The sequence below is a fragment of the Copadichromis virginalis genome, linkage group LG9 (assembly GCF_057382275.1).
Source record: "Copadichromis virginalis isolate Kocher_CV1m ecotype Utaka linkage group LG9, C_Virginalis_male_GT1.1, whole genome shotgun sequence".
NCBI classification, from domain to species: Eukaryota; Metazoa; Chordata; class Actinopteri; order Cichliformes; family Cichlidae; genus Copadichromis; species Copadichromis virginalis.
The window spans coordinates 10384038-10396537 of NC_140626.1; the positions used below are offsets into that span (position 1 = coordinate 10384038).

At 39.9% G+C, this 12500-nt stretch overlaps 1 protein-coding gene across 2 annotated transcripts; it reads left to right on the plus strand.

The window, feature by feature from the left end:
• The first annotated feature begins 1008 nt into the window (after positions 1-1008).
• LOC146701285 (TIMELESS-interacting protein-like) lies at positions 1009-12420 on the plus strand. 2 transcript variants are annotated; one of them, XM_085467652.1, is made up of 9 exons: positions 1009-1110; positions 2508-2611; positions 5507-5654; positions 6113-6203; positions 7395-7470; positions 7779-7901; positions 7988-8051; positions 8834-9046; positions 11807-12420. In XM_085467652.1, exons 1-9 carry the CDS (start codon positions 1062-1064, stop codon positions 12049-12051), a joined length of 1113 nt encoding a protein of 370 aa, XP_085323778.1. In that variant the 5' UTR covers positions 1009-1061; the 3' UTR covers positions 12052-12420. The 2 variants fall into 2 exon arrangements, with proteins under 2 accessions (XP_085323778.1, XP_085323779.1); XM_085467653.1 differs by lacking the exons at positions 1009-1110; positions 2508-2611 and adding an exon at positions 4323-4344.
• The last annotated feature ends 80 nt before the right edge of the window (positions 12421-12500 follow it).

Genomic DNA, 12500 nt, shown 5'->3' on the forward strand with positions numbered 1-12500 from the left:
AAAAAATATGTGCCGTGATTGATGTGCTCTCAGACATGTGCTTCAATCCACACACAAATACAAAACAATCTGACCACACGTACAACTGTTTCACAAACTCTATAAAGCATTCACACTCCAATGGATGCATCAGAAAGCAGCTTGGGATTACAATCTTGTCCAAGGATATTTCGCCTGCAGACTGGAGCAGCCAGGGATCAAACCAGAAAACTTTCTGATCAAAAGGTGACTTGTACTAAATGCTGAACGGCAGCCAACCCATTTTAGCCATTTAATGAATGTGCCATTTAATCTTGGCTGCAGCCAAGATTAAATGGCACATTCATTAATTACAGAGTTACGGATTGTTACATGGAACTCAAAAGAAATAATGAACCCATCTCGTGTCCTGTGTCTTCTATAGCTGTCTGTACTTTTACTTCCAAAGTTCATCAGCAAACAGTTTGCAGGCCTCTAATTATCAGGCTGTACTCAAGCGCTTGAATTCAACCTAAAAGCTGTGCTGTCATACAGAACCAAGTACCCTCCGCGGAAACTATAGCTAATGTCACAACTGGATCTGATGAGACAACATCAGTTTGTTTGTTTTGCTTTCATAACAAATAGTTTGAGCCATATACAAATACAGAAGTGACAAAAGGAAACATATTTACAATCCAAAGTCAGACTAACAGTTTTCAGTAGCACAGTCTTTTATTTACAGTCTGCTTCTCCTGGTGGTAAACCTCTATCACATGTTTGGATTAAAAATTAGGCCTATATAGCTGCTGGTTCCAGTTTAAGCAATATGTTAAAAATACTAAATTCTTCATTGATTTGAGCTGTGGGGTTTGCTATACACTGGCAGAAAATTGTAGAGTAAATGGTGAAAACGAACAAACCAAATAACAAGATCCTTGAATTCCATCTTTTTTATTAACAGAAACTCCAACAAATTTGTGCCCAATCGATGATGTTTGGGACATGAAAAGTCCAGTCCAGCAGGTGGCGGTAATGCGCCTTAAAGCTTTAACCGCCAAAAAATACAAGAGCAGAAGAAGAAGAAGCCGAGTTCCCGCTTTATGGCGTTTTTCTCTCCGATTATTGTCAAGACTGATTTAACACTTAAAGGTAAGTATCGAGCTAATATTAATCCGAGTCTAGTTAATCTTGAGTTTAGCTCCTGAATGAGGCTTTCTGTTGCTCTCCTCGGTGTCTCTTCTCAAGTTTTTGTGAACAAGTTGGAAAAAAAAATCTGACTAAATTGACTCAAGCTGCTTTAAACTAATTCACAGAAAGATATCACCAAAAGGTTGTGAAACACAGAGAAGAAAAGAATTTATTAGAAGAAAGCTTTTAAATGAGCTCATTGTAATCAGAGTTTGTGTTGTTTTATTAGTCTGTTATTAAGGCTACTTAGCATCTCTGTGGCACCTGCACAGCTTATGAATGCAGCTTGCTAACTAAGCTAGCTAGCGCCACCCTTCTTCCATATAAGGTCACTTCCGGCTCCAAAAGACCCAACATGTTGGCGGTAAAAGTGCTATAATGAAATACATTTATGAGAAATGTAAAAATAAATGTGTTCCAGGCTAAAACACAGCTGCCTTTATCAGCGCAAAGTTGTGATGAGGCTTACTCAGATGATGGCTCAGATTTCTACACCCACTCGGATATACAGATGAAATCAAGACAAGTACATCAATACAAAAATTCACAGGATTGTTCAAAAAATAATAAATTGCATGAATATAGGAAATCTTCCTCTCAGTGACTGAGTTGTCTCATTGTGTCCTCATTTTTTATAAATCAAGGCCTGAGTAACCCAACCTTAAGTCTTCATTAAGGTTTTTGTCACATAGATAGAAAATAAACTCAGAGATTAAGCGGCTGTTATAAACAGAGTGATTAGTTGTTCTGGTTTACGTGCTGAAAATGGTTTTATTTGTGTATGTTCAATGTGTTAGACTTGTACATAGTTAAATATATGATCAAATAATGTTGAATCCTGGATATGGATTTGTAAGCAATGAAATTTGAAATAAGGGGGTAGGAACAAGAAAACTTCACCCTACTCCTTTTCGAGCACACACATTCTGTAGACATAGATATTTACATGAAAACTTGATGATTTTTAAGTTTTGTTATTTTTATTTTTTTCTGTTGTTATTTCAATTATATTTGCATGTTTGAAATAAATTTTATCTATCTATCTATCTATCTATCTATCTATCTATCTATCTATCTATCTATCTATCTATCTATCTATCTATCATTTCTCACGGCACACGTATATTGTCGGGTTTTTTCTTGGCCAGGGCATATTTTAAAGAGGAATTGCTCTCCTGGTACTGGTGTGCCATACTGCTGAATTTGGTATCGGTGCTCAAACCTTTTGTGTTTGTTTCAAACAAGTTGTCCACCCAAGGAAGCTAAAATGTGTTCTGTGTGTTCTCAGATGAACATATGAGACACTTTGACTCTTCAGTGCAGTGTGGAGCTTAACAAAGTTCTGTTTTGTGTCCCAGCTGATCAGGAGGAGGAGAAGAGTCTGACGGAGCAGCAGAGGAAATTTCAGCTACTTGGACTCAGCTCAGCCACTGCAGAGAAAACAATGAGCTCAACACAGAAGGTGACAGATACTAGTGTTAAGAAATACTCCATTAAAAGCTGAAGTACTGATACAGTATGTATATTTTATGCTAAACTAAGTGAACCTTGTGCAATATTAATGTAATGTAGAAATAATGTATACAATGTATACAATGCCTACATCTTAGACGGTGACGTTGCCTCTAAACATCAAAATGAGCAGGAAGATGTTAAAGTGGGATTCAGCAGGATTCAACCCTAACATCAGCTGTAGTGGCTCAGTGTGGGGAAAAGGGTCACAGCTCACAATCATTTCTATTGAGAGCTCCAGTAGATTTTTTTTAATGTACAGGCTGTGATCAGCTGACCTGCTGCTCTCTGTGAATTCATCCAGATGTCTGCAGATGTTTCATGAGTTGTCCTGGCTGATTTCCTTTCTCTACACTGACAGTACACTGTCTTTATATTATACACTAAACTGTTGGTATGTGGGTGGAGCTCAGTGAATGAATGTCAGCATCATGAGCTTAAGTTTAAGTTAATCTCTGCTACACTTGATGTAATCTAACTCTGACATGAGCACCACAGTCACTGTGCACCAGTCACACACTGTTCTTTACTTAAATCCATCACATTACAGTAAACTTGCCTGCTTATCCTGCACTAACCTGCAGAGGATTTTACTTGTATCCTCCTGTGGATACAAACCAGCAAGAACTCATCAGATCTCTGTCACTTACCATTAATGAAGTTTGGCTTTTATTAATAAACAGAGAGCACGGATCCATGCACAGGAGGATACAAGCAGCTGCTTCTGTTTGCAGTCACCGTGCACCAGTGTTGTGTTTAATTGTGTCAGTGTTCATTTTTAAACACGTTTTTTAAATCAAATGTTTATGTATACATCAAGATTAATGTTCCAAACAAATGACACTGTACAGCAAATACATACATAGACATGTGCAGCAAAAGGAATCCGAGAAGATGTTTAACTTCTAAATGTTTAAATTGTTTGTTTTATATCCAAAGTCTGTCAGTTTGTCATTCCCTGTTATTGCTGCTGACTAATCACTCAAAGTGACACAACATGACCCTGGGTCTGATTTTTCTGGTAAACTTGTTTAGCAGCCCACTGGAGACGGATACCCTGTTCTTTGAACTTTAATACTGGACAGAAAATCGTCTCCTTCCAGAAACAAAGGGTAGCATTAGAACTTGTGTGAACAGCAAAACAATGTAGAAGATTTCCTTTTGTGTCTGTGTTGTGTCTAGGGCTGCCACGATTTGTCGACTAGTCACGATTACGTCGACTATCAAAATCGTCGACGACTGATTTAATAGTCGACGCGTCGTTTGAAGCTTTGTAAGATCCCAAAAGACGCAGGAATAAGTAGCAGGATTTAAGAGTGTAATAACGGACTGAAACAGAAGATGGCAGCACTGCATGTACAAGGATGCCAGCTGCCGTTAAACCCCGAAGAAGAAGAAGAAGAAGAAGAAGAAGAAGCAGCTGTGTCCCAGAATTCATAGCGCGGCCCAGCTCAGTTTCCAACAATGGCGGCAGCTAGTTAGTTTTAATATTACTCTTATTATTCTTTCTGGGTCACAAAATAAACGTTTAACATATTTTCAGCCGAGAATGTAGCTGTGTAAACCTCAAATATCGGCTCAGTTTATCAGGACACCACATATTTTCAAAAGCGCTCCGACGTTTTCAGAGACGTCTGTTACCCACTAGCTCGATAGCTAGCCGGGGGCTAGGTCACTAGCACGGTGAGAACACCAGACTCCAGGCAAATTGTTTTCAAACCCACCGCCGTCTTTCGCTACTCAGGTTAAATATATGAGTCACTTAGATAAATTAAAAATGTTGTTGTTTGGCTTTTTTTTTTTAGTATTTTATTTGTTCCTGAGTAAATCGGTTTGTCTGAGATTAAAGTTATAGTTTTTACACAGCTGAATAAACGTCAAGCAGACAGCTGATTATCAGAAGTGTGAGATGCTGGAGAATATACTCCGTTGTCCTGTTATATTTTAGATAGCAAGGAGTTTATTAAACTTCACCGAAACAATCTGCAAATTTCATTAAAATTGAATAAACTATCATCTTGTCTTTATTTTTAGTTAGCACCTTAAAAGCTTAAAGCTATAAGCTAATGATAGTTATATAAGAGCATATGCTGCATGGTGCAATAAGCTGTAGTTTTACGTCCAGTGGATGATGATCTGATTAGTCGACTAATCGCATAAATAATCGGTGACTAGTCGACTATCAAAATAATCGTTTGTGGCAGCCCTAGTTGTGTCACATCATTTTGGCTCAAGAGTTTACTTTATTGCTATGTTTGTTTTTTGCTATTTTATTACTACATTTGTATTGTGCAGCACTTCGGTCTGCCAGGTGTGTTTTTAAAGTGCTATATAAATGATGATGACGATGATGCTTACGGAACAGCTGAAAGACTTTAAAACAAACCTGTTACTTTAATGATATTTCTGTGGTACTACAGAGTCCAAAAGAAGTATCGCAGTAATAATTCATCCAAATTGTAACTTTTAAATGTCATTATCAGCCCAAAGGTTCACAACCAGTTCATCCCTGATAGAATGTAAATATATACAAATCTATAAATTTTATTATGTATATAACTGTGAAACAAACATAATGGACCATTAATGTATCATAATAGTACATTTCTGAATTTGGGGTATAATTCCAGGTGGGATGAGTGTCTGTACAGCTCCTCCTGTTGATGTAAAAAAAGAAAAAAGTAAATGCCAGTTTTTTTTAGGTTTTCATGTTGATGTTGTAACACAGTAAAGAATTACTCTTACAGAAATAAATGTCATTTTTTCAACTTGCAGTTAAATTCATGTAACTTAATGCTGATGCTGTTGACGACTGGGGCTCACACGTCTTTTACTTTGTCTCCAGGACCGACTCACCATGGTTGACCCACAGGAAAATAGCCCGCAGGACATTCCTGACTATGACGGCATAGAGGATGAAGCTTTCCCCCCACTCCCACCACCACACTCCCCAGGCCGGGGAGGCCAGGAGGAAGGAGACCCTTTTGCAGATGGTAGATGCTGCTGTGCTCTTACAGGATTACTATGAGGTCTTTAAGATGTGATGATTCAGAACTTTGTATTTTAAATTCATGGTTTAATGAAGAATCATAGAAAAATAAGATTCAGGAAAAAAGGCTAATGTGGGAGAAATACAACCTCTCATAGTCCTTCCACAAAGCTTTTTGGAACAGCTTGATAATAATGAATTTGTTAGTTCAGCCTAGAATTAACAAATGCATGAACTGGTTTTTCAGCATCTCTCTGAGACTGGATGTTTCTAACAATAACAACACACATGTTTTTGTTTGTGTGAGCAAATGAAACCTATCAGATACTGTTCAAACCAGCACATTTCTTCTGTAACCTCCAGTCTATAATTTGTCTGGATTTAAAGATAAGCTTGAAGTTTGCCACGCTGCCAACAGAATGAGTTAGAAACACATCCTGTTGTCATGTGTTTTCAATGCAGGAGATGAAGGTGAGGTATCACAGCTGGCTGATGTCCCTACTGCTAAAAGGAGAGGCGTGAAGAGACCCCAACCCAAGCTGGACTCCCACAGGTAGCAAAGACATTTATATCACGACAGAGGGTTGAAATGCATTAAAATGCGCATTTAAATAGGAATTTGATGTCATCTTGTGTGAGCTGGGACACAAGGAGGCCAAAATCATTGATTGACGTGTGCAGACTGTCAGTGTTGCAGCCAGGTTGAACACGAGTCTGTGACTGCACTGGTTTTTATCACCGTTTCACTAATAATCGTGCACAGAGGCTCAGAGACACACTGACACACAGAGTTGTTGCAAATGTTTGAAAACGTAAGTTTGTGGAAAGAACTTTGCACAAAAAAAGTGATGTGATATTATCTGAGTGGCGACACCTGTCGTTTCGCAGAGTACTGCAGCGTCTTCTTACGCTTTAGCGGCGGGTACAAATGACTGCATCTGTGTGATGATGGTGCAGCTTCACTCTGCCAGTCATTTAAAGAAGAAAGACTCTAATACCATTGTTGTTTTCATCATTTGGATGGGCAAAATTCCCAGACTGAAAATTGTCAGAGCGTTGGAGACATCCCTGGATGTGTGTGAGAAAGATGTTTCCAGTCTCTGTACACCTATAGTGTGAACCTGGTTAGTATTGCCAACCATAAGTCAGGCTCGTTCCCAGTAGTCTCCCAGTGGGTGTCCCAGTGGCACTCCTCTGTTACTGTTCTGTTCACAATGTTCCTGGACAGAACTAAGTTATACTAAATCAAAGGATGTTAAATAAGCTTTTAAGTAAGAACGTCGATTATACTTAGGATAAAACTTGCAAGCTGTATTAAAGAAAAACATAGATTTTCATTTGATAAAATATTCAAATTAATTGCAACTTTGCTATAAATATATATATATATATAGCAATTTTTTATTTTTTATTTTTAGATGGAGAAATTTGACTATTTCTCATTATACTGCCTTATGTACAAACAGGTAGGAAAAGAAAGGTTGTGGGCACCCTGAAAACCAAACACCCTACCCCCCCCCCCAACAAGCTACTGCCTTCTGAACATGGTACATCTGAAGGCACTGACATTTCCATTCAGAGGGTCTGTCTGTGTTGGCCCTGTGACAGGCTGGCGACCTGGCTGCTGGGATGGGCTTCAGCCATCCACGATCCTGAATTGGATAAGCCAAATACGCCTGGATGTGCTGCTAACCCTGCTTGTAATCCATTAATGGTTTAACTTAGTCTTAATATTTTTTCCCAGGCTGATATCAGATCGAGGGCTTCCAGCTCTGGGCACTCTCTTTGACAATATCCAGTTCAAAGGCAAAGGACACGAGGTAGGATATGATAACATCTGTCCCACCAATTACCAGATGTGAATGAACATTGGTTTTTGAGCTAAATCTGTTTGGCCTGTCAGCTTTTAATTAGATGTCCTAAATTTGGTTTGAGACTAAAAGGTCAAAAGTTGCCCTTTCTGTCGTGGTCAAAAATGAGTGAGGGGAACCAGAGGTTGGTTTACCAAATTAAGATGTCTTTTGTTCCAATGACTGGAAGTCATTTTTTAGTGGGAAGAAGAAGCGTCCTATCACACACAGCCCTCTTTCATATCACTACTCGCTGTTTTTGATGTTTGCCCCATTAGGCTGCAGACCTGCGGCTGCTGATGCAGAAGATGGAGAACTGGGCCCACAGGTTGTACCCCAAATTGCAATTTGAAGATTTTATTGACAAAGTGGAAAGGCTCGGCAGCAAAAAGGAAGTGCAGGTGAGAGGAAGCAGTAGAATATTTCCTGCAAGCGTGTGGGATTCCTAATGTTCAGAATTTGTAATTTTTTACTCATTCTTCTATAGACATGTCTTAAACGAATACGACTGGACATGCCCCTGACACATGAAGATTTTACAAGTACAGATGGTAAGAAGAAAAATCATTACTGATGGGGATACGGTGGACTAGGGCTGTGCGATATGACCAAAGTCTCATCTCCCGATATAAGAATTCTATCGTCCGATAACGATATAAATCACAGAAATGTAACATTTTCTGTCAATTCTGTGAATCTCGACTTGCGTGAAGTGTTTCCAGCTGCGCGTCATGTAGCTGGAGTCGAGTGTTTTAACCGATGCATGAAACGACACATTTTTAGACAGAAGTTGTAACGGCGCCGTTTTCTTTGTGAGTATTTATTACACGGCGTGCTGCGGGGGAAAGCCTGTTCTAACGTTTGAGTCTAAGGTTTATTTTTTAGCACCTGGCGGCTCTGTTTTACTTCTCATCCGTAAACACTCTGCTCTTTCACGTGATTCCGTTTATTTTGAAAAGCCTCAACAGGATCTTGAGCTTTATTCTGAAAGGTTTATGTGGAACATAAACAAGCGGACACGCGATGGTTTTACCGTCGTTGTTGCTAACGACAACGCATAAAAACAGGCGCTTGTCCGTCCGTAGTGTGGTTATATATAAGAGAAAGAGAGAACTTTACTACAGTGACATCAGAACCATGAAGAAATATTGCCGTAAACAGTTTATTTTGCGACACCACGAAACAAACGATAGCGTAAAATGAAATAGACGTTTTTGTATATATCGTTGTATCGAACAGCCCTACGGTGGATTCACACCTGCAGGTGCACATAGGAAATACTTGCCATATTCCACAGGACTTAATTATCAGCACTGCTTGAAATTGTGTTCAGGTGCTGGTGACGAAGAGGTACAACGTGAACTGGAAACATTTGGGGATCCTGATCTGTTCAGCAGAGAGAGTTTTATTAATGCTCCCCAAGGGCAGATTGCCGAAGCCCTCGCTCCCCCACCTACTCCCTCTCTGACCGAAGAGCAGCAGAAACGTATTGAGCTGAACAGACAGCGGGCCCTGGAAAAGAGGCGCGCACGCCAGCAGCAAATTGGTAAGAATGGCAAAAATGTATCATACAGCTGGGACACAATATAACAGAAATAATTAATGATTCTGCTACAAAACATCCAGCGAAGGTTCATAAGGATCATCTAGCTTCATTGGTGTATTAACTTTATATGAAAATACAAAAAGCAAAACATTGAATGTACAGTATATTGCCAAAAGTGTTTGCTCATCTGCCCCCACACTCATATGAACTCGAGTGACATCCCATTCACGACGTCCGCCTGTGCAGCTATATCAGCTTCAACTCTTCTGGGAGTGTTTATGGGAGTTTATGACCATTTGTAAGGTCAGACACTGATGTTGAAGGCCTGGCTCCAAGTCTCTGCTCTCATTCATCCCAGTGGTGTTCTGGTCAGGACTCCCATGCCAGAGTTCATGTCTTTGTGGACCTTGCTTTGTGCACTGGTGCCCAGTCATGCTGGAACAGGAAGAAGCCATCCCCAAACTGTTCCCTTAAAGTCGGGAGCCAAAATGTCTTTGCATGCTGAAGCATTAAGAGTTCCTTTCACTGGAACGAAGAGACTGAGCCCAACTTCTGAAAAACAACCCCGCACCGAAATCCCCCTGCCACCAAACCTGGAGCTCTGTTGTCCTGGCAACTGCTAAATTGACTTGTCTATCGGCTTTCCAGATTGAGAACTGTGATCCGTCGCTCCATAGACTGCATCTCTCCTGTTCTAGAGTCCAGTGGCGGCGTGCTTTACACCGCTGTGTCCCATTGCTTTGCGTTGCACTCTGTGATGTAAGGCTTGGACTACAGCTGCTCGGCCATGGAAATGGATTCCACGAAGCTCTCTGTGCACTGTTCTTTAGCTAATCTGGAGACCACGTGAAGTTTGGAGCGATGGACTCCACAGAAAATTAGCAACCTCTGTGCGCCTCAGTATCCACTGACCCCCACTCTGGGATTTTACGTGATCCACCACTTGATGGCTGAGTTGCTGTCGTTCCCAAACACTTCCACTTAGTAGCAGCAGTCTGCATGCCTAGGTGCTTGATTCTATACAGCTGTGGAAGTTACTGGATCACCTGAATTCAATGATTTGGATGATGGGTGGTGAGTGAATACTCCTTACAATATAGTGAAGTGGATCTAGTGTATATATCCACCAGAAACCCTGAAGGTCGAGTGACGAGTTCCCGTATTGCACAGTTCGTCCAAACCACCAGAGATTCCTCACATTAGTGTGGAGTTTGGTAATAAGAGGCAAAGCATGTAGAAAACATTGATTTCTTTACTGCCTGTCTGATGTCAGCTTCAATTAGGCGTAGTATTTTTGTTTTTGCCTTACACTTGTGATCCAAACTGTTTTTACTTCCTCTTTAGTTAAAGCGGAGCCAGCTGTCTGCGATCTATTGTCTACAAATCTTTAACAGTGACATTAAATCGTTCTTCAGGGTCCTCATTTACCGCAGAAATGATGTAATGTGATTTAAATGAGACCCATAGAAAAGAAAATGACCTGTTGATCGGTCTCTATTATGAGCCTTCACCCATAAAAATGTGTTTACAGTTTATAACTTACTGTACATGGTGTTATTAGCACAAACACTTTAAAGCTGATCATTTAGGACTGTAACAATAATCCAGAGAGCAATGTAGTCAAACATCTCACAGTTAGTTTTATTGGGAATTTATTGGGAATGAAGCTCAGAAAAGCCCCAGGGCTTTTCTGAGCTTCCTGCTCGAAAATGAAGAGGCCAAAATAAATGGAGTATTTCTCTGCAATTACAAACTCTGTGTAAACAGTCTTGGTATCAAAATAAAGCTAACGCTTGTGAGCTGTCATCAGAGGGGTAAATATTACTGCAGATGTTACTATGTCAAAGTTACTGGGACTCAAACATAGAAAAAAATGATTATTTCCCTCACCTAATTTTCAAAAGTATTTTATAGCTTATATGCTATAAAATATACTTTGGGTCACATTTAACTCCAGAAAATCATAAATCAAAATATGGATGTTACCTGTCCACAGATTCATGGTGATGTAACTGCTCTTTTAACTGTTTGGTGTTTGTAGAAATGGTTTACAGCTGAGATTCAGAGGCTTCTGTGGACACTCATGTCTGCACTTATATTTCTGACCTCGTGTTATAACCGATTAAATGTGATCTCCTCTCTTTTCCCCCATTTTTGGTGGTGTGGGTGCTTAACTAGTTAAAGTACCAAACATCTGTCTCCTGTTGTTGTGTCACGTAGGAAAGAAGCATCAATATCTGATGAGCAGACTTGTTCATTTGTGCAGATTTCTTCTTTTGTGTGGTTGTTTTTTCCAAGTGGAGATGAGCATCTCTAACAAGTTGATTTGTTCACATTTGCACATCTGCATTTTTGAGAGAAATGAGTTTTTTGAGTTTGTGCACTATATGCATATAAGACAACCATTTCCTTTTTCAGTATTTTTGTGTGGTGCATTTTTCTCTGTTTTAACAAAAGAGGAACAAAGAACATTTAAGTCAACCTAAGACGATTTGTTTTAATTTTTACATGGTCTTACTGAGGTGATGCAAAGTGGAACATGCAAACTGTTTTTTTGGTAATGTGCTGGAAAAGCTTGATAATGGACCTTGAAAGTGCTTAAAGTGCTTAAATTTGACCCTGAACAATGAGTTTGAACCCTGCAGTTTACAGTTTCATTTTTCATTATCTCAGCTTTGCCTGTCTTTTATAAATCGTAGTAGACTGAGTGTGTCTGTGTTGACTGAAACCATCACTGTTTCTAATTCTCAACCCTTTCAGGCCCTTCAGCCTCTCAGACTGCTGACATGTTAGGAGACAAACCTCCAGCTGCATCCTCACCAAATGTCATCAAAGGTTCTACTGATGGAGATGAAACTGTAGAAGATCCTGACCTCGAGCCTTCCAACAACACCTCCACGCAACAAACCAGCCCGCTTCCCCCCAAAGACTCTGAGCCCGCTGAGGCTGAGACCGGCCTCAGCCCTGAGCAACAGCTCAGCAACGACTGTGTAGAGGGGGATTAAAGTTCACGTGCAGCAGTTTCTGCTGAAAAGCTTTGGCAGTGAGCAGATTTAAAGGTTTCCCAATGTTCGTGCCTGCTCATTCGAGTAATGTTGTGCATTTCTGGTGGTTTATATCTTGAGCACATGTTCCTACTGTGACGTCAGCTTTGGGTTAGCAAAGACATTTATAATCAATGGAAATAAATGTTTTTCTTATTTTTAAAAGTCCAAATCCTAAACGTATTTACCATGTGTTGGTATCTGTTACAGAAAAATATTTGAACTGATCCACAGTTCCTGCTCTGATGCATCTTCTTTCTCCAGTTTCACTATTGGCAGAATTTTGGTTGCAAACATGTTTCTATAAAAGGCCTCTGTGTGTGTGTAGTATGTGAGCTGTCAACTGACCATCACCCTCTTCCAAGCATTAAGTGCTCGTTCAATTATGAACAGTTCTTTCTTAAGCTACT

Coding starts and splice junctions, on each gene's coding strand:
- LOC146701285 (XM_085467652.1), top strand. CDS start 1,062: ATGGCGTTTTTCTCTCCGATTATTGTCAAGACTGATTTAACACTTAAA. Junction 1,111..2,507: donor GACTGATTTAACACTTAAAG/GTAAGTATCGAG, acceptor TTTGTGTCCCAG/CTGATCAGGAGGAGGAGAAG. Junction 7,471..7,778: donor TCAAAGGCAAAGGACACGAG/GTAGGATATGAT, acceptor TTGCCCCATTAG/GCTGCAGACCTGCGGCTGCT.